Below are 26,269 nucleotides of genomic sequence, written 5' to 3' on the forward strand. Positions count from 1 at the left end.
CAGGGGTTCTGCATGTGAGGATGGGAAAGAGAATGTTGTCTCAGCATCAGAAACAATATGTTGGCTCCTGTAAACGGAGGAAAAACCAATAACCGTTAGATTCTCGTGCTCCTAAGACCTGAAGAGTGATAGACTTGATGCGTCTTGCTCATTTCCCAAAGAAGAAATCTGTTATTCATTGTTTCCTAACACTGGGTTTTTTTTTGTTGTGTTTTGCTTGTTTCCCTGAAATGCCACATGCTGATGTTTTAACGTTCTCCTATCTTGATATTCCACAGGGTGGCAGATATTTCTGATCACAACTGGTGTGACTGAGGCCAAATCTGGATAGAGCTCTTCAAATAACGTATCTGGCACAGCTACTTAAAATCCCAGGGATTTACTATTCAATCATATTTACGAGCTGGTTTTTTGCATTTTAGTAAAACCTGGATATTGCTCCCAAAAGGCAATCAATAAAATTAGATTGTTCTTGTGGTTTTCTTTCCACCTCAGTTCACTTATTTCCATGTTGGAGACCCAGCTCTTCGGGATTCTGATTTCATTTTGTAAACAGAGGGTTGGTACAGGAGATAAGGAGATGAGTAAGGCAAAAATTCATGAAGAAACACTGACAGAATTTTGAATGGGCTATCCTATTCTGCTTCTGAATCAATACTTAATCTGTGGTAAATAACATTGGCAGGATGCCAATCCATAAAATAAATTATAAAGTACTATAGAATATTCCAGTGTATAATGTGCTTCTCAAGCAAACAGCATTAAATCAAGGCACAGCCCTTTTTAGTATTATGCCATTTACTTCATATACGATAATAATGAAATAAAATACTTTTTTATTTTCTTATGTACCTGTTTTTGGTCAAACACTATGCTAGGCCCAATCGATGGGCATGTATACAATTTTAACACAGTCTATTAAGTTATGACAGAGGCTAGTAAAGGATATTATGGGCACATATAGTAGAAGCATCTAACCCAGGGTAGGGGCATTGGAGAAGATTTCTGAGAGGAAGTTAAGAACTGAAGTGAGCATTGAAAAAAAAAGGACAAGTAAAATCCACCTGTGCAGAAATGAGATATTTCACAGGCAAAGGGAACAGCGTGTGCAAAGTCATTAAAGCAAAGGAGTATGGAAACTCAAGAAAATAACCATTAATTCAGTAGGAGTAGACATAGAGGTTTAAAGCAGAGGGGTAGAAGGTAAAATTTGAGACAGGTAGACAAAAAAATAAAAAAGACCTGGCAATCAACTCCCATAAAGATTACAGCCTAGGAAACCCTATGGGGCAGTTCTACTCTGTCACATGGAGTCACTATGAGTCCAAATCGACCTGAAGGCACCTGACAACAACAACAAGGCAAAAAACGATCATGAAGGGCCTTATCCCATAAGTATCTGGTCAAAAGAAGGGAGCATGACCCTCTGTCTTAGCCTCGAAGGGCTGCTGTAACAAAATACCACAAACTAGATGGCACATAAACACAGAAATTTATTGTCTCACAGTTTAGGAGGCTGGAAGTTTGAGATCAGGCTGTTGGCTGTGTTGATTCCTTCTGAGGCTCTGAAGTAGAAACTGTTTTGTGCCTATCTCCTTGCTTCTGATAGCTCCAGTCATTGCTTGGCTAGCGGCTCCCGCATAACAGGGCGTCCTACCTCTGTCTCCCTTATCTTCTTCTCTTTCATAAGGACATTCCACATATTAGGATTAGGACCTATCCTAGTCCGGTATGACCTCATGTTAACCTAACTGATAACATCTTTGAAGACCCTATTTCTAAACAGGGTCACATTTATAGGTACAGGGGTTAGGACATCAGCATATGTTTTGGGGGGTTACAATTCAATCCATAAAAAGGAAAGAGAAAACTCTAACTTCGAAACTATAATACAGCCATGGAAAGTACATGAAATTGTCTAGTATATGGTAAAATATAACTCACAGTCTTACCTGTACAGTAACAGCATAAAAAACTGCAAATCGTTTTTTGAGGCAGGGGGAAGATAAACTATAATACCTATCACTACCAAATTCAAACATTTTGATGATACTACTTCTAAGACCCTTTAAGCCATGTTAAACATTTCAGAACTTTATCCAGGAGGGGACCACTGAAGGACTTTAAGCAGAAAAGTGACAAGATCAGATTTGTGTTTCTAAAAAATTACAATGGCATTTTTGGGAAGGCTGAATTCAAGGTAGGCCAGCCTGAAGACAGGAAAATATTTCAATGATCTAGGAGAATAATGATGAAGGTTTGAACCATGTTGGTGGAAGCAGGCATAGAGAGATTTAGCAGACAGAATCACAGAATTTGCTTTCCAACCAGATGACGGGGTGAAGGAGGAAAAAAACTCTAGGATTGCTCCACCTAAATTACTGACTTAGGCTACTAGATGAATGAGGAGGATACAGGTTAAGACGCATTAGCAAAAGGTCAATTTGGTGGGTAGGAAAGAGAAAGAAATTTCGTCTAGGGACATCTTGAGCTTGCAGAGCCTCTGGGACGAGCAGATGGAAGTGTCCAGAAAGCTACAATTTATATAAGTTTGAGGTTTGAGAGAGATTCAGGGGTCACCGACTTGCCTTAGATCTTATCCCCTCTTGCCAACTCAAGAATATTGTTCTAGGAATTATCCCATCTCTCTCATGCAGCATCTTTTGTTTGTTCTGTTGTTGTTAAGTTAGTTGGTTCATTGGGTTTGTTTGTTTGGTCTCTACTGGGCTCCTCCCCACCCCACATTGGCTTAAAAGCATGCTTTTATTTATCCCATCTGAAAAATTCACCCTCTTGCCTCCACTTCGTCTAAGCTATTGCCCTGTTTCTTTCTTCCTTTGGCAGTGCCCAAGTCCTCTTCTTGTAATCCCTCTTCAACTTATTTTACATAGTCTTGAACTCTCACAAGTCCACCAAATTGTTCCCCTGAAGGTCAGCAATAACCTTCACATTATTAAATCCAACGGTCAAATCTCAATCCTCATTTTACTTTTCTCGTCTGTATTTGACAAGGTGGATAATGCCTTCTTTCTCAGTATATCTAGCTTCATTTGGCCTCGAGAATATCATACTCTTCTCCAAATTCATTGGTTGCTTGGTCATTTCGCCTCAGTCTATTTTATTGGTCCTTCTCTTCTCCCTGAATTCTTAATATGGGAATGCCCAGGGCTCAATCTTGGTCCTTTTCTCTTCTTTATCTACATTCAATCCCTTAGAGGTCTCATCCTCTACCATATGCATATATGACTCCCAAATGTGTATCTTCAGCCCAAAACTTTCTCCCCAACTCTAACTTCTATATATAATATCTACTTGACATCTCCACCAGTTCATCTAACAGATGTATCAATCTCAAAATATTCAAAACTGAACACCTGATCTTCACTCTGCCAAACCCACTATTCCCACAGCCATTCTCAACTCAGTTGATGGCAACTCCATCCTGCCGGGTGTTCAAGCCTAAAACCATGGAATGATCTTTAATGTCTCTCTCTTTCTTATACTCTACATCCACTCCATCAGGAAATCCTTTAACTTTACCTTTACAGTAGCTCCAGATTCCAACCACTTCTTTTCACCTCTATTACTACCACTGCAGTCCAAGCCATCGTCATTTCTCACCTATATTACTGTAGTCACATTATAACTAGTCTTGCAGCTTCTTGTCCCCCCATTCTGTCCTCAGCCAGAGTGAAACTTTAAAATGTAAATCAGATGATGTCAGTCCTCAGATCGACATGCTGCAATGGCTCCCCATTTTACTCACCCAAAGGACTTAAAATGGCCTGTGAAGCTTCACATGGTATGGAACCCACTGACTGGCTAGTCCCATCTCTTTCTACTCTCAACACTCAGCTCCAGTTTTTTGTTTTTTGGTTTTTGTTTGTCTAGAAAGAATATTTTAACGTAATGAATATATACATTTTCTCAGAGTGTATGTAGCCTGCTCTTCTCTTGATAATCTTCATAAAAAGTCTCAACAATTCAGAAATTCTAGGTATCCCAGTGCTCAAGGCTTGAGTAAAATGTCTTTTCATGATGCAGTTGGCTTCAATGTCTTTTTCTAGAGCCAGAAGGGCTGCCTCTCTACGGATAGCTATAATCCCTGGCCCTGAATATGTATCATTTGGAGGATGAGTTCGACCAGGTCAACCCCATTGCTGATTGGCATAGAATGAAACTGCAGGGTACTATTTCCCTTTTTTTTTTTTTTTGCTGCATCTGGTAAAGGCACATAGGTGATTCTATCAATTCTCCCGGGTCACATCAAAGCCTTGTCTATCCTATCTGGGCAACTGTAGCTACCAAAATGGTCACATCCTTTAGCTGTTCAATCCCATCCATTTCCATGAACAGCTGAGCCAAAACATGGTCTGCTACATTCCTAGTACCTGTAGAACTGCCCCTTTCAACTGCTAAGGCATCAAATTCATCAAAGAAAAGAATTGAAGAAGCCACTACTATCATTTACCAGAAGATCTCTCTAATTGCTCTTTCCAACTCACCAACATATTTATTCATTAATTCAGGCCCCTTTATAGCTAGAAATTTGGTGATAGCTGGGCACCATCTAGTTGTGCTGGACTCAGTCTGGTGAAGGCTGTGGTAGTTGTGGTCCACTAGTCCTTTGGACTAATCTTTCCCTTGTGTCTTTTGTTTTCTTCATTTTCCCTTGCTCCAGAAGGCGTTGGACCAGTGAAGTATCTTACTTAGATGGCCACTCACAAGATTTTAAGACCCTGACACTACTCATCAAAGCAGGATATAGAATATTTTCTACTATGTTATGCCAATTAAGCTAGATGTCTCCTGAGTCCATGGTCCCCAGCCTAAAGGAAACATTACTGAAGGAAAAAACAAGAGACAAAAAAACCTGTGATTATGGTCCTATTTTGTGACCAAAAATAGCTCCTATATATGTATGGGAATCCCTGGATGGTGCAAACAATTGAAGCACTCATCTGCTAACTGAAAGGGTGGATGTTTGAGTCTACCCAGAGACTCCTTGAAAGAAAGGCCTGGCAATCTACCAATTACCATTGAGTTGATTCTGACTCACGGGGATCCCATGTGTTACAGAGAACTGCTCCACAGGGTTTTCTTAGCTGTAATCTTTATGGAAGGAAATCGCCAGACCTTTCTTCCATGGTTCCACTGGGTGGATTCAAACCACCAACCTTTAGGTTAGAAGTTGAGCACAAAATGTTTGCATCACCCAAAAATCAGCCATTGAAAACCCTATGGAACATAGTTCTACTCTGACACACATGGGTTTGCCATGAGTTAGAATCAACTCCATGGCAACTGGTTTATATATGTAGGAATGTAAATCTATCTATAAATAGATATGTCAATACATATATACACACTCACACAAGTGTACCGTATTCTTCTGCAAATAACGCATGCCTTCTGCATTTGTTTGCCAGGTGAGCCTTCCCCCCAAGAGGTATTTTCATAAATTATGCTACTTTTTTACAACAACATGTGGAAGAAGACTGGCATGGCAGTACTTGTGAGAGTGCCTGGCAGGGAGGAGGGGGTGTGGCTAGCAAACAAACTCAGAAGGCGTGTGTTATTTGTGTAAATATATGGTATTTGTAAACTATTAAGAACTCTATTCAGTTGTTAATATGGCTTACTTCCAGGTTGAGTTGACAGTGGGAGATGCAAGTGAAAATAAATTTTAAAAGATTACAACAATTAAATTTTAACATCATTATACTATCATTATGTGAAATTTAAGAGCTGTAAATGAAAAGGAAAATGAAAAAATAACAAATGACAGCATGCCACAATAATACAACTTCCCCATCAAAAAAAAGACCAGACTTACTGGTCTGACAGAGACTGGAGAAACCCTGAAAATATGGCCCCTGGACACCCCTTTAACTCAGTACTGAAGTCACTCCTGAAGTTCACCTTTCACCTAAAGATTAGAAGGCCCACAAAACAAATAATAATACACATAGTTTGACCATGCATGGAAAACTAAATGGGCACACCAGCCCGGAAGTAAAGATGAGACGACAGGAAGGGACAGAAAAACTGGACAAATGGAAATAGGGAACCTGTTTGGGAAGGAGTGTTGACACGTCGTGGAGTTGGCAACCAATGTCAGAAAACAATGTGTATTGTTTAATGAGAAAGTAATATGCTCTGTAAACTTTCACAAAGAGCACAATAAAATAAACAGATATTACGACTTCCCCAGATACAGCTTACTGGATAGAGGAACCGCTGCATTCATCAAGTCAATGGCCACAGAAGCCAGTTGTTTCAAAACAAAATAAAACCAAATTTGTCTTACTTTTTCTGTTTTTACTGATTTCTATTTTACTTTCCTTTTTAAAATGATCAGATCTCTTTTTTTTCTTTTCCTTGTCTCATATAGAGTGAAACTTGTGAGAGCCGGAACTCGACGGGACTGTGTTGTTTTTCTGGGTCTCACAAATGTTCCGCCTTTCATAGGGTGCAGTCACCACTTTCCTATCATTTTCTATTTAGTGGAAAATATTTAAGTTTTCCTTCTCTGACAGGTTTCCACCTTACACAGGTCCTGCTTTAGCATATTTTACCATATTTTTTTTACTTACACAATTGGTATAACATAGAAATTGTCGTATTGTTGTTGGGTGCTGTAGAGTCGATTCCAACTCATAGTGACCCCATGTGACACAGTAGAACTTTCCCATAGGGTTTTCTTGGCTGTAGTTTTATGGAAGCAGATTGCCAAGTCTTTCTCCCACAGAGCCACTGGGTGAGTTCGAACAACCAACATTTCATTAGCAGCCAAGCACTTAACTATTGTGCTACCAGGGCTCACTTATAGAAACTAGAGGTTAGAAAAAATTAATCTAGCATGTCACCAGCCTCACAAATTACTATCACTCTCTGGTATACCTGTTTTTTGTTGGTGTTTTTTTAATGCATATTTTTAACCACCTTATTTGTATAATCGCATGTTGTTTTTTTCCACTAGATATTTAATTATGAGACTTTCTCCATGTTACTATTTATTAACTCTTCCACGAATGGTTATTCTTGGAAAAGGCAATGATTTAAAAAAAAAAAAAAAAAGTCTACAGCAGCTACAGATTGAAATACACACACATTTGTGTAAAACTGCCAGTGAGGATATCAGCCAAGAATTGATGTGCTCACATTCTTTTATATTATCAATTACTTCCTATGTTCATTTAGGAACTGTCATGGATTAAATCGTGTCCCCAAAAAATATGTATATCAATTTGGCTAGGCCATGATTCCTAGTATTGTGAGATTGTCCACCATTTTATCATCTGATTTGATTTTCATATGTGTTATAAATCCTACCTCTATGATGTTAATGAGGTGGGATAGGTGGCAGTTATGTTAATGAGGAAGGACTCAATCTACAAGATTGGATTGTGTCTTCAGCCAATCTCTTGAGATATAAAAGATAGAAGTGAGCAGAGAAACAAGGGGGACCTCATACCACCAAGAAAGCAGTGCCAGGAGCAGAGTGCCTCCTTTGGACATGGGGTTCCTGTGCAGAGAAGCTCCTAGTCGAGGAGAAGATTCATGAGAACGGCCTTCCTCCAGATCCGACAGAGAAAGCCTCGCCCTGGAGCTGAAGCCCTGAATTTAGACTTCCAGCATACTAGTCTATGAGAAAATTAATTTCTCTTTGTTAAAGCCATCCACTTGTGGTATTTCTGTTATAGCAGCACTAGCTAACTAAGACAGGGACAAAGGTGGGCACTTCTAAAGTTTTTAAGTTAGATTTGATTTCTCTCATCCAAATTTTAAAAGAATATATATCTTTCTGCATAATAAAAAAATTTTTAAGTATATTTTAATTATTGTTTCTCTTTAAACTATTCTTTCTAAAGTTTTATTTTTGTATGTTTCATATAATATTAGCCCACAAATACAACATGTATATAAATTGAAAATAAGTTTGTATTGGGAAGACACACTCAAATTTTCTTACTGATGGAATGAACAATAAAAAAAGTTTGGAGACCACTGAAATAAGAAGTCCTAACTTCTAGTCAGGTCTGTGACTCCACTCAGTTCTTGATCCCACATTCTTTCTAGAACCTTCTCATTCATTCTAGAACCTTCTCTCATCAAATATTCTCTTTCTCTAACTTTTTTCCTCTCTATTACTGTCTTTCACCTTGTTTGTATAAACATATTTAAGTTTTTCCTTCCCTATCAAAACTAAATCTTCCTCTCACCCACAAGCATCTCTGGTCATGATTCTACATTGTTCCTTTCCTTGTGAACCAAGCTTCCTGAAAAAAGAGAGTCTTCACTCCCACTGCCTCCAATTCTTTTCCCCAATTCTTCTTCTCAGTACATATGAAATCTGGTTTTTGCTCCTACCACTCTAATAATTTTTTTTACAGCAAAGTCCCGAACTATTTTGTTACTATGGAAGTAAATGTTCCTCTTTTCTGCATTTTACTTGCAGGCCACCACCTCCTTCTTGAAACATCTAGTTCCTTCAGTCGTCCTACTTTCCGAACCACTACTTCTAAGTCTTAATGTCAGGTTCCTCTTAATCTTCTTAACCCTTGGATACTGGTGTTCCCTCATTGTTTGACATTTGGTTTTTGTTTTTCCCAGCCAAAAACCATTTTGAGTGATCTTATTCTCATAAAATAAATGATGACCACAAATCTTTTTCTCTAGCCTAATACTTCATTTGAGCTTCATTCATACTCATACTCAATAGTCTATTAGACATCTCTACTGGAATCCTTAAGGAGCTCTGGCAGTGCAAATGGTTAAGAACTCAGCTGCAAATCAAAAGATTGGCAATTGGAACCAACCCAGCTGCTCTGTAGGAGAAAGACCTGGTGATCTGCTTCCATAAAGATTATAGCCAAGAAAACCCTATGGAGCAGTTCTACTTTGTTGCATGGGTCACTATGAGTCAGAATCAACTCATGGTACCTAACAACACCAGCATCCCCAGCCTTCTCAAACTCAACATGTCCAAAATGGAATTCATCATCTTCCTTCTCTCCCTACCACATGTCTATATTCCACTACAGCTATTCAATGTCGTTATCAATAAACTCAATCAGCCAACCCAGAAATTTAGGGTAGCATTCAAGACCCCCCTCCCTTCCTTGCTCTACATGTTTAACCAATCATCAAGCTCTGTCAATTTAATCTTCTTAAATATTTCTTTAATTTTTCTCCTGGGTACCATTCCTGGACAGGGTTGAATATTGTCCCACAAAAATTCATGTCATTCCTGGAAACTCAGAATGTAACCTTAATTGTAAATAGGGTCTTTGCAGATGTAATTAGTTGAAGAGAGGTCATACGGGACAAAAAAAAAAAACATTGCCATTGAGTCAATTCCAACTCATAGCAACCCTATTGAACAGAGTAGGGTTTCCAAGGAGCAGCTGGTAGATTTGAACTGCTGACCTTTTGGTTAGTAGCTGAGCTCTTAACCACTACACCACCAGGGTTCCTACTGGAGTAGGGTGGGCTCTAAATCTGACATGACTAGAGTCCTGTAAGAGGAGAAGAAACACAGAGACAGACATACACACAGGGAAGATGGCTGTATAAAGACAGAGGCAGAGATTGGAGTAACGCATCTACATGCCAAGGATTTCCAGCAACCACCAGAAGTTAGAAAGAGGCAAGAAAGACTCCTCCCCTAGAATCTTCAGAGACAGAGTGGCCTTGATGACACCTTGAAGAATAGGCTGAGAAAGTCTTCAGACTATCACGCAGGTCTGACACTTATGAAAGAAGAGGGGAAGCAGGAAGACTGGGTTGGAAGAATCTCAGACCCAAGGACCATTGTAAGAAAAATTCACCCAGACCAATGAGAAGTTCTCAAGCTAAAGTTACCCATTTGAGGATTTCTACATCCTTGAGGAATAGGCCTATACTAGTACTTCACTTAGATATAAAAGTATAGGTGTCTTAGGCTGGTTTCTCAAGAGAAGCAAAACCAGTAAAGCATATAAATATATAGAGAGAGTTTATATCAAGGAAACAGCTCACACGATTTTAGAGGTTGGAACATCCCAAGTCCTTGGATCAGGATAGAGGCCTTTTCCAATTCACGAAGCCTCAGAAGCTGGTGAACCTAAGATCAGCAGATCAGAAGGCAGGGCTCCCACTCACAGGCTATGAAGGTCAAGGAATCCCCAAGGTCGGCAGGCAAGACCACAAGGTTTCTCCTGATTCTCATAGCTGCAGGGACTGGCGAACCTAAGATCGGCAGGTCAGGGAGCATATCTCTTGCTTGCAGGCTATGAAGATTAACAAATCCCAAGATGGACAGATAAACTGCTAGCTCAAGTCCCAAGAACAGAAGGTCAGACAAGAGACAACTTCTGGAACCAGAACAAGCCAACAACCTCAGCATGGCAAGCAGGAAGGAATTAGGCCGCAAAAGGCAGAGAGATGAAGGCTGAGGCAGCGGTGAGCCACCACGGGCCACACCCCTGCCAGTACCACTTAGCAGATTCCATCAAGGGGGTGATCACATACCAAATTTCCACAGGGAAATAATCACAATATTATACAACTGCCAAAACACTGAGAATCATGACCCAGGCAAGTTGACACACAATCTTAACCATCACAGTCCACTCCTTGTCAGCTTGGCATTTTGTACACATCTCCTCAAACCATACATAATCTCTGAATAAACACAATTACAAAGTCATACTTTCACCTAACATGATACAACTAACACACGTACAACCAAAAATGCACTGGTCCCATTTACATCTTATATTTTATAAGTGAAGAAAACAAAAATACAAAGCAGAAATACTCATAACAATTACAGTCCTCATTTGTCTTGGTCATCTGGTGCTGCTATAACAGAAATACCACAAGTAGATGGCTTTAACAAAGAGAATCTTATTTCCTCACAGTGAAGTAGGCTAAAAGTCCAAATTCAGGGTGTCAGCTCCAGGGGAAGGCTTCCTGTCTCTGTCAGCCTTCTCATCAATCTTCCCCCAGACTAGGAGAGCTTCTCTGAGCAGGGACCCCAGGTTCAAAGGACGCGCTCTCCTCCTGGCACTGCTTTCTTGGTGGTATGAGGTTCCCCTGTATCTCTGCTCACTTCTTGCTTTTATATCTCGAGAGATTGTCTCAAGACTCAATCCAATCTTGTAGATTGAGTCCTGTCTCACTAACACAACTGCTTCCCATCCTCCCTCATTAACATCATAGAGGATTTACAACATAAAGGAAAATCACATAATACCAGGAGTCATGGCCCAGCCACACATTTTGGGGGGGGGGGTACATAATTCAATCCATGACGATATGTTCAAATTTCCTTTTTAAAAAATACTTTCAGAATATTACTCTAAAGTTGCTGTTGAAAAGTTGGATGTGAATCTGATTCTTTTCTAGATGGCTTGCTTTCCTCTGGAAAAATTTCACTCTAATATGTCAAAATGTTGCTATTTCTCCATTTATTTCTCTTGTTTGGTACAAAATATGTCCATTCAATCTTCTTCAGTTGTGGAAAATTTTCAACTAGTATTTCTTCAAATAGTTAACTTCCTTTTGTTTATTTTTCTCTCTCCTTCTAGGACTACTATTCTATCTTTCATATCCTTTCATTTTCTCTCATTTTTCAATTCTTTATCCTTTCCTGATGCTTTCTGGGAGCATCTCAAAACCTGCTCCATTTCACTAATTCATTCACGAACTGTAGTCGCTCAATCCATATATTAAATTCTTTATTTCTACCTACTGTCTCTGATTGGTCCTATTTTATAACTCTTTGCCCAGTGGTACCATGGAAGACAGCTCTGGCGACCTGCTTCTGTAAAGATGACAGCCAAAAAAATCCTGTGGAGCAGGTCTTCTCCGTAACACATAGGGTTGCTGAGAGTTGGAATCGACTCCATGGCAACGGGTTTGGTTTTGGTCCTTGTTTCATATTTCCAATGCTCTTCTATATATCTTTAAGAATATGTATTAGGTTTATTGTAAATTATGGTATTTCCCTAGCTCTTTTTTTTTTTTTTAGTTCTGCTCTCTCTGAAATTAGTTGGTCAGTTGTAGTTTTTCTTTCCAGTGCTCAGACATCTGTGTTCCTCAGATGTCTCCTTATTTTTCCCAACTGCTTGAGAGTATCACCTACAGTGTTTATATTAAGTCCCATTCATCTCCCATTTGCTTCTGAAGCATCCCCAAGGTTAGAGTTGAGGAAGCCCACAACTGCTATTAGTTTCCTATCTTGACTCTTCTATATCATAAACTAGACTTAATGTCCTTAAGGTTTAGCCTGATTTGACTTGGTTATCTTTTCATATTCAGTAGAATTAGACTACATCAAGAATCACCAAACTAGTTTATGGAGAGAGTTATATTTTTTCTGGCACAGGGAAGAGATAATAATACCTGAAATGACAAAAATACCTGTGGAAAATGTACTCATTTCCAAAATTTGTTAGAACTGTAATACTTTGATTGTTATAATGAATCTTATTTTCCTTCCACCTCTCCACAGACCTCCTAAAAAGTATGTCCTGCATATTTTTTTAATTAAAAAGTTATTAAAATTTCATTTCAAAGATTTCTTAACCTTAACTGACCCCAAGATACCTGGAGAAGTCCCCTGGGTTTTACAAAACCACTTTGAATATTGCTGGTCTTAAAACATAATAGAAAGCTGTTTGGTATGTTCTGTGGAATCATTTCTGTTCTGGCTCTGTATTCTTTCTATATCATTATTTGTCTCTGACCAGACACCTTTACAAATATCTAGCCTTTTCTTTAGATCTCATGTTCACTTATTCAACAAATATTTGTTGAACACTTACTATACTATTGTTCTAGGTGGTAAGTGCACAGCAAGAAAGACACAGCCCCTGCCCTCGTGGAGCATGAAAGCCTAACAGGGAATCCAGTTCGAACATAGGTTCCATTAAAGTAGGGATTTTTCTGTATTATTTGCCAGTGTATCCCAGATACCTGGAACAGTATAAATATTGGTAAATGAGTAAATGTTGATCACTAATTACAAGTGTTGGGTGCTACAAAGGAACACTTCCGGTGTTGTGGAGTATATAAACAGGAGGCCTAATCTACTCTGGGGGATCATGTAAAGTTAGTTCTCCAGCAGAAAAACCAACAGCATATAAAGCCACCCATTTAGAGTGGTTTGTGCAGGAAACAATCAGTGCCTCTTTCCTATTCAGGATGTCCTTGTATTGCTCTTGGGGGCTTGGATCACCTTGGATTTTTCAGTATTGAGTTCCATAAATGAGAAATTAGATGAATTGCTTAATACTACTAAATGTTTATAGAAACAAAAGAAAAACCACATTTTAACAATGCTGATTCAAGTTTCTGGCTTCCTCCCTGACCACTTTCTCACCCTATTTTCTTGTCCTACTTGCAGATGAAGGAGCTTCTATGCACCCTTGTGATGACACGTACTGCGGACCTTTCCCAGAGTCTGAGCCAGAAGTGAAAGCTGTAGCTAACTTCCTCCGAAAACACAAAAAGCACATTAGGGCTTACCTCTCCTTTCATGCGTATGCTCAGATGCTGCTGTATCCCTATTCTTACAAATATGCAACAATCCCCAATTTCAGCTGCGTAGTAAGTACTTGACTTTGCACGTGTGTATTGGGCTTCATGCTTCCTTTCTAATGCTAAGAAGGTTTTAAGTAGTAATAATAATAGCAAACACTTATGGCGTTTTATATATATTAATTCATTTATTCCTTATAACAATCTTATGAGGTAGGCAACTATTATTATCCCCAATTTACAGATGAGGAAACTGAGACCCAGAGAGATCAGGGGTTAGACTGAGAACATAGAATTAATAAGTGTTACAGCCAGGACTCAGCACCAGGTCTAGCTCCAGAGTTGCTGCTTTTAACCACTGTGCTTTGCTGCCTCACAAATGCAGTCATTTCAAACCTATTTACATTCTTACCACAGGTTATAATGAAAAGGTCAGGATGGATTTGATTGGTATTATAGCTCTGGTCACATATGCAGGACTATAATTAACTTTACTGAGTAAATAATTATTCACAGATTATAGTCTGACTCTCATTAATTAAAAGCAAGTTTTAATTTATAAGCACTATTTGCTTAATGCTACTAAGTCTCTGGGCGAGTATCTGACAAGTTAGCTGCTAAGAGTGAGTATAAGATTACTTGAAAATGAAAAAGCAGAGTTCCTTTCTCTCCTTATCTTAGAAACCCTACAAGCTATCCATCATAGGGCATAATTCATCATAAAGTGAGTCTATCTCAGAGCCTATAGCATCTAACTCTGGTCCCTGGATAGCACAAACAATTCTGCACTCGACTGCTTGCTGAGAGGCTGGCAGCTTGAACCTACCCAGAAGTGCCTTGGAAGGTGGGCCTGGCGTTCTGCTTCCGAAAGGTCCCAGCCTTGAAAACCCTATGGAGCAGTTCTACTCTGCACACATGGGGTCACCATGAGTCAGAATGGACTCCATGGCAGCTTACAACAACATCATAGCATCTAAAGGCCTATAAAGTTTAAAACCAAGCAAAACTAGTAAGCAGTGTTAGAAGTCAGGATAGTGATTACCTTTGGGGAGGGAGCAGTGACTGGGAGAGGGCACAAGGACCTTCTGGGTTGCTATTAATGTTCTAGTCATTGACCTGAATGGTGTTTACCTGAGTGTATTCAGTTTGTGATAATTTGTTGAGCCATTAATTTAAAATTTGTGCATTCTTCTGTACGTGTTATATTTGAATGAAAAGTTTTTATAAAAAAAAAAAGAACCCCCTTAATGGTCTGACTGAACTAAGACTAGAAGGACACCAGAGGACATGGTCCCCGGACCTTCTGTTAGTCCAAGACTGGAACTATTCCCAAAGCCAACTCTTCAGACAGGGATTGGACTGGACTATAAAATGATACTGGTGAAGAGTGAGCTTCTTGGCTCAAGTAGACACATGAGACTATATGGGCAGCTCCTGTGGGAGGCAAGATGAGAAGGCAGAGGGGGACAGGAGCTGACTGACTGGACACGGGGATACAGGGTGGAGAGGAGGAATGTGCTGTCTCATTAAGGGGAGAGCAACTAGGAGTACATAGCAAGGTGTATATAAATTTTTGTAAGGGAAACTGACTTGATTTATAAATTTTCACTTAAAGCACAACAAAAAAATAAAAAAGCACCCCCTTTCTAGCTATATTTTCAACCCCAAATCTTCACCAATGACCTGGGATTTTAGGAATTTCTGGTCCAGATGTCCAAGATAGAAGAAATGGGAAGCTGGGGAGAGAGACCAGAAGAGGGCCTGGAGAAGGCTTTTCTTCTATCCAAAATGGGAGCTTTGTTCTTTGCAGCCCAAGCAAGCATTCTGAGCAAATTCCCTCTTTTTAGAAATGTTGTAAAGGTGGGAGTTACATTCTATAGTCTGTTCTTCAGCTGCTCTGTGGGTCAAACAGGCTTTCTTTGTTGTTGGCCTGATATCCTAACCACCTTGAATCCCATTGTTTCTACAGGCAAATTTTCAGCCCTTTCTAAATTGGGAACAGTGTCTTTTTATACTCTCACAACAGATTATGTGGCGTATACAATATATAAAAACTATTAACATAAGAATATTCTCCATATTTTAAGTTTATCTTCCCACAAAGAGCTAAGCCTTTTTCCCACTTGTCTTGGATTGGATAATATGGCATATGAACAGGCCAGTTGTTCACAAAGGAGGGTAAGTTTGCCCCCTAGAAGATATTTGACAATGTCTAGAGACATTTTTCATCATCACCACTAGTAGGGGAATGCTACTGGAATCTAATGGGTAGAGACCAAGGATGCTGCGAAACATCCTACAATGCACATGACACCCTCACAATGAAGAATTATCCAACCCAAAATATCAACGATGCTGAAGTTGAGAAATTCTGGTTTTATCTAAATGGCAAAAATAAAAACTAAAAATAAAAACAAGATTACAATTCTCAGAAACTGGGCAGTCTCTAATGTTAACCAGAAACTATTCTATTGAAATTGTTCAAAAATCTTCCATTGATATATAGGAGTCTATGGAGCAGTTCTACTCGGTAATCACAGGGTCATCATGAGTCGGAATCAACTCAATGGCACAAGACGACAACAACAACAACAAATATGGTAATATTGAAATAAAATTTAAATAAATAAAAAAATATACATTTTACTTAGCTGTTGTTGTTGGTAGGTGCCCTGGAGTCAGTTCCGACTCATAACCACCCTATGCATAACAAAACGAAACACTGCCTGGTCCTGCTCCATCCTTACAATCGTTGTTATACTTAAGCCCATCGTTGCAACCACTGTGTCAATCTACCTCGTTGAGGGTCTTCCTCTTTTCTGCTGATCCTGTACTTTACCAAGTAGGATGTCCTTCTCCAGAATATAAAAAAGACCTAGTTCCTTTTTAGGCATACACCTGGGTGGTCCAAACAGTTAAGCATTCGACTACTAACTGAAAGTTTGGCAGTTCAAACCCATCCAGAGGCACCTCAGAAGACAGGCCTGGCGATCTGCTTCTGCAAGTTCGCAGCCTTGAAAACCCTATGGAGTAGTGCTCCACAGCAACCAACAACAACAACAGGTCCTTCTTAAGTTCCTAGGTGGTGCAAACAGTTAACGTTAGACTGCCAACTTAAATTTGGTGGTTTAAACTGACCCAGTGGCACCGCGGAAAAAAGCAGACCTAGCAATCTGTTTCCATTAAGATTATAGCCAAGAAAACCCTATACGGCGGTTGAACTCTGAACACATACGATCTCCATAAGTCAGAATTGACTTGACAGCAACTAACAACAAGGTCCTTCCTGGACAATTGGAAAGAAGAGATGATAGAGAAAGAAGTCACCGAAGTAAACTCTTTCAAACAGGTTTCTAGCTGTGCCATCCTGGAAAATAATCCTTAGAAAATTTGATGGTGTTTTCACTTTCTGTGGGAAAATTACATCTAAACCTCTTATATCCACACACTCTCACCCAAGTGACTGAAAAGCAGTAAGCCCGGAAGGTTAGAACTAAGCATGTGCTTTCTTTAAATAGGCAAAGTGGTTTTCTTTTCTTTTCTTTTTTAATAGATTTTTTCTGGAGTTTAGTCATCTAAAATGATGAGGAACAAAGGTCTTCTCACCAGCCAAATCCAGTAATTTTCTAAATGTAGAAATATCTGTCCTTGCCATGTAAGATTGCTGAGCCTTTTGGAGAAAATGCTAAAATCTTAAAACATTCTCTGTAAAGACACCTCTTTATGGTGTTTACATTCCTTTTCTGTTGGCTCCTCTGAAGAGAATGTCATCATCAGTGAGATCAATAGTAAGTAGTCTGCCAGGTTCTGAAACCAGATCCCTGAATACCCACAAAGGGTGGCATTTGCCGCAAACATTGCCTTCTGCATCCCTGAGGTAAATGAGGACAGCAAGCTGAACCTCATTCCAACACGCTCCGCCATGTTGCCCAGAGTGCTTCAATTTAAGTATTAAATTATTCATAGGCAAATTGAAATGGGAGAGTTGTATATTGGTTTCAACATACTTCTTTTCCTCTCACTTGTCATACAATACTTCTCTAGCTCCTTGCTGAAACTAGTGCTCTGATACCACTAAAAAAAAATATAAGGATAGTCATGTCATTCTATTTCATCTTAGACCGTTCACCTCATTCTATTTTTTCTTTTTTGGGGGGGAGTCCAAAATACCACATTTATTATAGACAAAGCTGATTTGTTGTTGTTGTTATGTGCTGTCGAGTTGGTTCCGACTCATAGCCACCCTATGTACAACAGAATGAAACACTGCCCGGTCCTGAGCCCTCCCCATATTATGCTTGAGCCCATTGTTGCAGCCACTGTGTCAATCCATCTCATTGAGGGTCTTCCTCTTTCTCACTGACCCTGTATTTTACTAAACATGATGTCCTTCTCCAGGGACTAGTCCCTTCTGATAACATGTCCAAAGTAGGTGAGACGAAGTCTCGTCCACCCTTGATTCTGCAGAGCATTCTGGCTGTACTTCTTCCAAGACGGATTTGTTCCTCCTTCTGGCCGTCCATGGTATATTCAACATTCTTTACTAACACAATAATTCAAGGCATCAGTTCTTCTTCAGTCTTCCTTATTCGCTGTCCTGCTTTCGCATGCATATGAGGTGATTGAAAATACCATGACTTGAGTCAAGCGCACCTTAGTCCTCAAAGTGACATCTTTGCTTTTTAATGTTTTTTTTTATTAACTTTTATTGAGCTTCAAGTGAACCTTTACAAATCAAGTCAGACTGTCACATATAAGTTTATATACACCTTACTCTGTACTCCCACTTGCTCTCCCCCTAATAAGTCAGCCCTTCCAGTCTCTCCTTTCATGACAATTTTGCCAGCTTCCAATTCTCTCTATCCTCCCATCCCCCCTCCAGACAGGAGATGCCAACACAGTCTCAAGTGACCACTTGATATAATTAGCTCACTCTTCATCAGCATCTCTCACCTACCCACTGTCCAGTCCCTTTCGTGTCTGATGAGTTGTCTTCGGGGATGGTTCCTGTCCTGTGTCAACAGAAGGTTTGGGGACCATGACCGCCGGGATTCCTCTAGTCTCAGTCAGACCATTAAGTATGGTCTTTTTATGAGAATTTGGGGTCTGCATCCCACTGATCTCCTGCTCCCTCAGGGGTTCTCTGTTGCACTCCCTGTCAGGGCAGTCGTCGATTGTGGCCGGGCACCAACTAGTTCTTCTGGTCTCAGGATGATGTAGGTCTCTGGTTCATGTGGTGCTTTCTGTCTCTTGGGCTCTTAGTTGTCATGTGACCTTGGTGTTCTTCATTCTCCTTTGCTCCAGGTGGGTTGAGACCAATTGATGCATCTTAGATGGCCGCTTGTTAGCATTTAAGACCTCATTCTATTTTGATTGTATTTCGTATTCTTCCTGGTTTTTGGCATCAGTAGGAAGAGTTCCACCTCAGAATTTCTACATCTTAGGAGTACCTGGCTAAGCTCTGTCAGAGACGTGTTTAACCTTAGAAATCATACAGCGTTCTGAAATTGTTGTTCCCAATCTACCATGTTATTCTTACTGAATTCTAGTGCTTAATTGACCCAGCTGTATGTGAAATACCTTGTACATTATCCAATAAAGGATGTACTCAAGAATCAATAAGATTATCTTGATACTTTTGCAAATCTGTGCTTACTCAACATTCGTGCAGGAAATACTGATTAAGCATGTATTATACACAGGCACATTACTAAGTACTGGGCATATAGCTATCAGTAAGACTGACATGTCCCTTCCCTTTCAGATACTTTGTAATTTATAGAAACTGGTATCCCTGAAATAAGTGAAGCGGACAGAACACTAAATCAGCATCAGAAGGTGCGGGTACTTATCCCACAACAACCACTCCTTGCTGTGTAATCCCGGTTGGCCCATTTAACCTCACAGAGCCTTCCTTTTTTCATCTGTAAAATAGAAGTGTTATCTAATCACTGACTCATTGTGAGGATCAAATCAGGTGTAATAATGTGCTTTAAAATGTGGCAAAATACGGCATGTTGTATAAGAGTAATATAACTGTATTATTAAGATATGTTAACTAATACATCCATTGCTGTTTTCTGTGTCAAAGACCAATAAGGCTCAACAACAGCCTGGTGTTTTTGTTTTTTTATTTCAATGCAACAATATAAGTAATATCATTTCTCCACCCCCCCACCCCCCCCCCCGACCCCCAGGAATCTGCAGCTTACAAAGCTGTTAATGCACTTCGGTCGGTATATGGAGTACAGTATAGATATGGACCTGCTTCCAGCACGCTGTGTAAGTTTCCTGTGTGCACTGTGTTAGAATTATCTCTTGAACCGATATCCTGTATAACGACTTCCTTTTAGAAAGGAGAAAATATGTCCCCCATAAAGTGAAATTTTTGACTACCAAATTAGCCAAGGAGGATGGAGGGAGTTTGTATCTGGTTAGTTTTACAGAGCTTGACAAAAATCTGTACCAAGTGAAACACTATTCTAAGCAGAGAATATCCTAAGCATGCAGTAATGACTAGAAGTTGAATTAAGACCTTATGACCATAGAAAGTACCAAAATGGGTTCCTTGAGTGATTTGAACAACTATAAGGGTGGAAATTGGTCTTGAGAAAATAATGAAGTAAATGAAGGCCTAGAAGAGATGAGCTCCCCTTTTATTCCTTTCCTCCACCGTTCTGGTTATCAACTTCTATTTCCTATGTAGTACCTTCAGCTGAATTTTCCCTTAAAAGTAAAGACTATCTTTTCCCTTATATGAAATAAGAGCAACTGGGTGTATGGAAAGAACTTAGGCAAGAATCAGGAGACATGGATTCTAGTCCTAATTCTGCTACTAGCTAGGTGTATAATGATACTGGCCAAGATATTTATTAATCCTGGACTTTGGTTCCCACAACTGTAAAACGGAGAATTAAACTAGATCATTTCCAATGGCTTTTCAAACTCGAAAATTCACTAACCATATGACTTGGAAATTCTAGTCAGAAATCGTATATATTTCAGACTGGGAAAAAGTTTTTAGCTATGACATTTCCGATCAGCGCCTGATCTCTAAAATCTACATGATACTGCAAAAACTCAACTACAAAAAGACAAATAACCCAATTTAAAAATGGGCAAAAGATATGAACAGACACTTCACTAAAGAAGACCTTCAGGTAGCTAACAGATACATGAGGAAATGCTCACAATCATTAGCCATTAGAGAAATGCAAATCAAAACTACAATGAGATTCCATCTCACTTCAACAAGGCTGGCATTAATCAAAAAAACACAAAACAATAAATGTTGGAGAGGCTGTAGAGAGATTGGAACACTTATACACTGCCAGTGGGAATGTAAAATGGTACAACCACTTTGGAAATCGATTTGGCACTTCCTTAAAAAGCTAGAAATAGAACTACCATACGATCCAGCAATCCCACTCCTTGGAATATATCCTAGAGAAATAAGAGCCTTTACACAAACAGATATATGCATACCCATGTTTATTGCAGCACTGTTTACAATAGCAAAAAGATGGAAGCAACCAAGGTGCCCATCAATGAATGAATGGATAAATAAATTATAGTATATTCACACAATGGAATACTATGCATCAATAAAGAACAGTGAGGAATCTGTGAAACATTTCATAACACGGAGGAACCTAGAAGGCATTATACTGAGTCAAATTAGTCAGATGCAAAAGGGCAAATATTGTATAAGACCACTATTATAAGAACTTGAGAAATAGTTTAAACAGAGAAGAAAATATTCCTTGATGGTTGCAAGAGGGGGGAGGGAGGGTGGGAGAAGGGCATTCACTAATTAGATAGTAGATGAGAGCTACTTTAGGTGATGGGAAAGACAACACACAATACAGGTGAGGTTAGCACAACTGGACTAAACCAAAAGCAAAGAAGTTTCCTAAATAAACTGAATGCTTCAAAAGCCAGTGTAGCAGGGGTGGGGGTTTGGGGACCATGGTTTCAGGGGACATCTAAGGCAATTGGCATAATAAAATCTATTAAGAAAAAAAAAGATTACAACTCACTGAAGGTTCAGATAATGGTTAGCATCTTTTAGCAATAAAGTGTTTTTTAATTAAGGTAAAAAAAAAGAAATCATATACGAGTGTCTATGTATGTATATAATGAGCCCTGGTGGCACAAACGGTTAGTGCTCCACTGCTAACCAAAAGGTTGGTGGTTCATACCCACCCAGCAGCTCCCTGGGGTCTACTTCTGTAAGGGTTACAGCCAAGAAAATCCTACGGGTCAGTTCTACTCTGTCACGTGTGTCACTATGAGTTGAAATTGACTCCATGACACATAACAACAACATGTATGTATATGAAGGTACATATACGTGTGGGTATAAATAAAACAAAACCAAAACCAAACCCACTGCCCGTCGAGTTGATCCCAACTCGTAGTGACCCTATAGGACAGAGTAGAACTGCCCCCAAAGGGTTTCCAAGGCTGTAAATCTTTACAGAAGCAGACTGCCATATCTCTCCCACAGAGCAACTGGTGGGTTCTAACAGCCAGCCTTTCAATTAGCAGCCAAGTACTTTAAAAGGGTATAAATAGTGAAAACTTATGCTTCTCAGAGGTAGCAAATTTCACATTGACTTCTTTAATCTACCATTCATCATATTCCTAGTGTCTCACCACTCAATTTCTTCAGCCTTCCGAAGAAAAGCTAGGTCTGTCAATTAACACTGCTTGTCAAATAAATTTATCCTAATAATGAGAATGTGACATTATCAATGGATTTATTTTCAAAGACCACAATCCTTGCTCTAATGCTGACCTTTTTAGAGCTGTTTTTCAACAGAGCCATCCTGAAAAGAGAAACACGATATTAAAAAATCACATTACCAATTAATATCAACATAACATATATTAACAACTTTAAAACATTAATTTTGTGAAGTCTTGCAGTTCGCCTTTTCATCCGGTATCAAGGGACAGTCATAGTATTATATTTACCAAGAACAATCTGTTGCCATAGGAAGGAGGCTGTCACATAACCTTGATGTCGCGGTTGGCACATATTGTCCCTGGCTTTGGCTGCTAAGACTACTATTTGCAATTTCAGTGTATCCTAACCGAGGGAGGGACACTGAAGCCACAGCCTTTCCTCTGTTCTTAATCAAATCAAGGAGAGTCTGAGAAATGCACCATCATTTAATTGCCTTCTTCACATAAACCTTGTACCTCTAACTTTGTCCTGGCAAGAACAGCATAAAAAGTAATATTATTTGTGTAGGTGAAGAATCTCTGGAAATTTTTCACAAAACACTAATAAGAGTATATGTCAAGCTGGATTATATAGATTTCAGGAAAAAGTATACGAAGATTGTTTCAGGTCATTTTTATGCATTCACCAAATAACTATTAAGAGCCTGTTACACTAAAATCTACATTCTAGGCGCTTTGGGTTATAAAGATGCAAAATAGTAACAGCTAACATATACTGAGCAATTTTAAGCAAGTTATTATTTCATTTAATCCTGATAACAATCCTAGGAGGTAGATATCATCATCCCTTTTTTCAAAAGAGGAGTGAGGCACAGAAAAGACAGGTGGTAGAATCAGTTAATGACCTAAGCTAAGTCTTGTGCTTTCAAGCTCTGTGCTGAAAAGGTGTAGAGCATGAGGTCATAAGAGCCAGAAAGAGAGAGTTTCTAGAAGGTACTGTCAACTCTGTCAAATTCTGTTGAGAAGTTGAAAATCAGATCTGAGGGAAAAGAAATTAAAAAGGAGATTGGGCCTGCAGTTATTGGTGACCTTCAGGAACAAAGTTTTAATAAACTGGTAGAAAATGCAAGAATTAATTAGAAAAGCGTGGTAAAACCAGAATAGACTGGTAGAGTCAAGAACAACATTGAAAGTAGTCGAGGATGTAGAAGCAACATAGATTCTCTTCTGAGCTCTGAAGCAAAAGGAAGAAGAAAAACAGGAGGGTAACCAAGAGCATACATATAGCCGGATTAGGAAAAAGAAGAAATTTCCTAAGGAAGAGGGTGCTTGAGTATTTTGGTCAATCAAGATGAAAAGGATAGGGGTTTAATTAATGAAACAGGTCCCAGACAAGGGACCCTATCACTACCAGAGAGACAGTAGTGAATAGGACCAAGAGATAACATGTGTAAAACACGAACAATATTTCTTTCCCTGAGCTATAAAAGAAAAGTCAGATGGCTACAATGTTGGTCAAGGAGGTGATGAGATAATCATCTGAGAGTCTGGGGGACAGTGATGAAGTGAGGAGTGGGGTTTGAAGAGAAAAGGAATGGTTTAGTAAGTAAAGGTCTATAAAAAGGAGCATAGGGCAGCACTGAGAGTAGATAAAGACGTTGTGATTAGACGATGTGAATTTTTAGGATATCTAAGCCCTAGCGATCTGCTTCAAATGGCCACAGCCTTGAAAATCCTATGGAGCAGTTCTGCTCTACACACATGGGGTCACCATGAGTCAGGATCTACTCGATGACAACTAACAACAACAACATTCAGCAAAGACTTTCTCTAGCTCCGTCACAGACCAGGAATGAAAGCAGAGAAATCAGGCTAGAGAGAAACCGCACTAGCACAGGCAGAAGAAGATGGCAATAAGACGTTTGGAGGTTCTGGTGGAGGTTCTGGTGAGAAATCCAGTGAAGTAATTGATCATGCCCAGGTACAGAGTCAAATAAAACTTCAAGGCTGACAGGAACCTGGAAACTAGAGATTTAAGTAAAGGGCAGAGTGTTAAAAATAAGGAAAGTAGATGAAATAAGGAGGTTTTCTGGGAATTTCAATATTCTAGACACACATACATACATAAAGAACTATGTAATTTTTTTTAAAGTCCACAATGAGAGTATGTTTACTGATGAATAAGTGAGGGTGGAGATGAATGTTATGAGAATTGAGGTTGAGAAATTTTGAGGCCATCATACTAGAAACATTAACACTTAGTCTAGATGTTCAAAAGTGCTATAGAATTACTATTAAATAATTTGTATTGAAATGGTATTTAGCTGGGGGATTTAGAATAACTCAGTAAATAAGTACTGGGTACACATTTTGAAAATTATATACACTGTTCTTTAATGAGGCTTTTTTTTTTTTTTTTTAACTTTTAGATGTGAGCTCTGGTAGTTCAATGGATTGGGCCTACAAAAATGGAATACCCTATGCATTTGCTTTCGAACTACGTGACACTGGGCATTTTGGATTTTTACTCCCAGAGACGCTCATAAAACCCACCTGTACGGAGACCATGATGGCTGTGAAGAATATCACAATGCACCTGCTAAAGAAGTGTCACTAAGGGACCCCAACATTCAACTGCCAGAGAGAGTGTGGATTCTGAGCAGTGGCTACTTGGTGTGTGGATGGAAATTGTTTTTAAAGAGAAGGGAAACTGCTTAGAGTGAATATATCTGTGGACTTTAAAAGGACTTTTTCATGCAATTCGACTCTGTGACAAGAGAAAATGATAAAAGTTAAGGACTAGCCTGGTGTGTTGTAAAAGAAAGCATCCATCTTATATCCCTTTAGAGTCTTTATTTAGTTAAGGGATAGGAATGTTTTCAGATCTTTTTTGTCTCAAGAAATGTACAAATTAATCAAAGGTTTCAATTCAGTAAACATCATGCTATCAATTAAGATCTAGGCTACTGATGTTTAATCACTTGCTTCTCATTTGAAATGGGAATTTTTGAAATGGAAAGAACCAACTATATTTCTTAATATATTAAGTATACAACTTATCAAGACCTTAGCCTAGTCACATCTTCACCCCCTGACATTAGCGCTATAGCAAAGTAGAACAACTTACACTCAGAATTCTGAGCATGTCACTTAAAAAAAAAAAAAGAGCAACCATTGAGATGCCAGACTCAGAATTAAGAGCTTAACACTAATAATCACACTTATTCTTCACAATACTATGAGACAGATACTATAATACCCTGTTTCTCAAATGAAGAAATTGATGTTTAGAAAGATGATGTAGATTTCCATTTCCAGGAATATGACATGATAGATATCTGGACTGCTGGAAATAACTAAAATTTCTGAATAAAATGTAATTTTAAATCTTCTTAAAAACATCAAACAGAAAGTAAGGAAATCTCAGGCCAGACAGGAAGTGAAGGCAGGAACCTAGAAAGGTAAGTGGTACACTGTCCTCCTGAGAGAATTTGTCATACCAGGTGAGGAAAGACCTTGGTTTTCACTGCATTTTCGGGAATGAGACTAGAGAACAAACCCCAGGGCTACTCCAAGATGGGAAGTCTAATAGCAGATTCTTCTCCCACCAGAATGCTGGGATCACGAAAGGCTATGCCTTTAATATAAGGGTAAATTAGAAATAACCCCCCACATTACCTCCAATGGACTACAAGGAAAATTGACTGTCATATTTTGGCAAGAGTGGAAAGAGCAGAAATTGCCACGGGGAATTTGGGACCAGAAGTCAGCCCTTACACAGGTGTGCAGCCCAAATTCAGGCTACCTGAGTGGTTTGCTAAATCTCTAGCCACGGATTTAATTCAGATTAATTGAAGGTTAGTAAAATGCCAAGCCTTTGGAAGAAACAGATACTCTCAGAAGAAACCCATCTATATTTCACACTTAAAGAGTTCCCATACAATAAAATTCCAGGGCAGCTGATTAAAAAAAATTTTTTTTTTTTTTACTAAATAAGCAGGAAAAAAGGCACCTAAGTGAGAACGAACAGTATCAAGAACTTACAAGA

The 26,269-nt window shown here is 39.1% G+C and overlaps 1 protein-coding gene across 2 annotated transcripts in view; it reads left to right on the forward strand.

The window, feature by feature from the left end:
- CPA6 (carboxypeptidase A6) overlaps nt 1-25,458 on the forward strand; it is a 431,593-nt gene extending 406,135 nt beyond the window's left edge. For both annotated transcript variants that reach the window (XM_049853527.1, XM_049853528.1), the window contains exons 10-12: nt 13,397-13,599; nt 19,728-19,812; nt 24,651-25,458. In XM_049853527.1, coding sequence (XP_049709484.1) covers nt 13,397-13,599; nt 19,728-19,812; nt 24,651-24,838 — 476 coding nt within the window. In that variant the 3' untranslated portion in view covers nt 24,839-25,458. The remainder of the gene's footprint in view (nt 1-13,396; nt 13,600-19,727; nt 19,813-24,650) is intronic.
- Nucleotides 25,459-26,269: the final 811 nt, after the last annotated feature.

This window comes from Elephas maximus, chromosome 15 (genome assembly GCF_024166365.1).
Source record: "Elephas maximus indicus isolate mEleMax1 chromosome 15, mEleMax1 primary haplotype, whole genome shotgun sequence".
Classification (NCBI taxonomy): Eukaryota; Metazoa; Chordata; class Mammalia; order Proboscidea; family Elephantidae; genus Elephas; species Elephas maximus.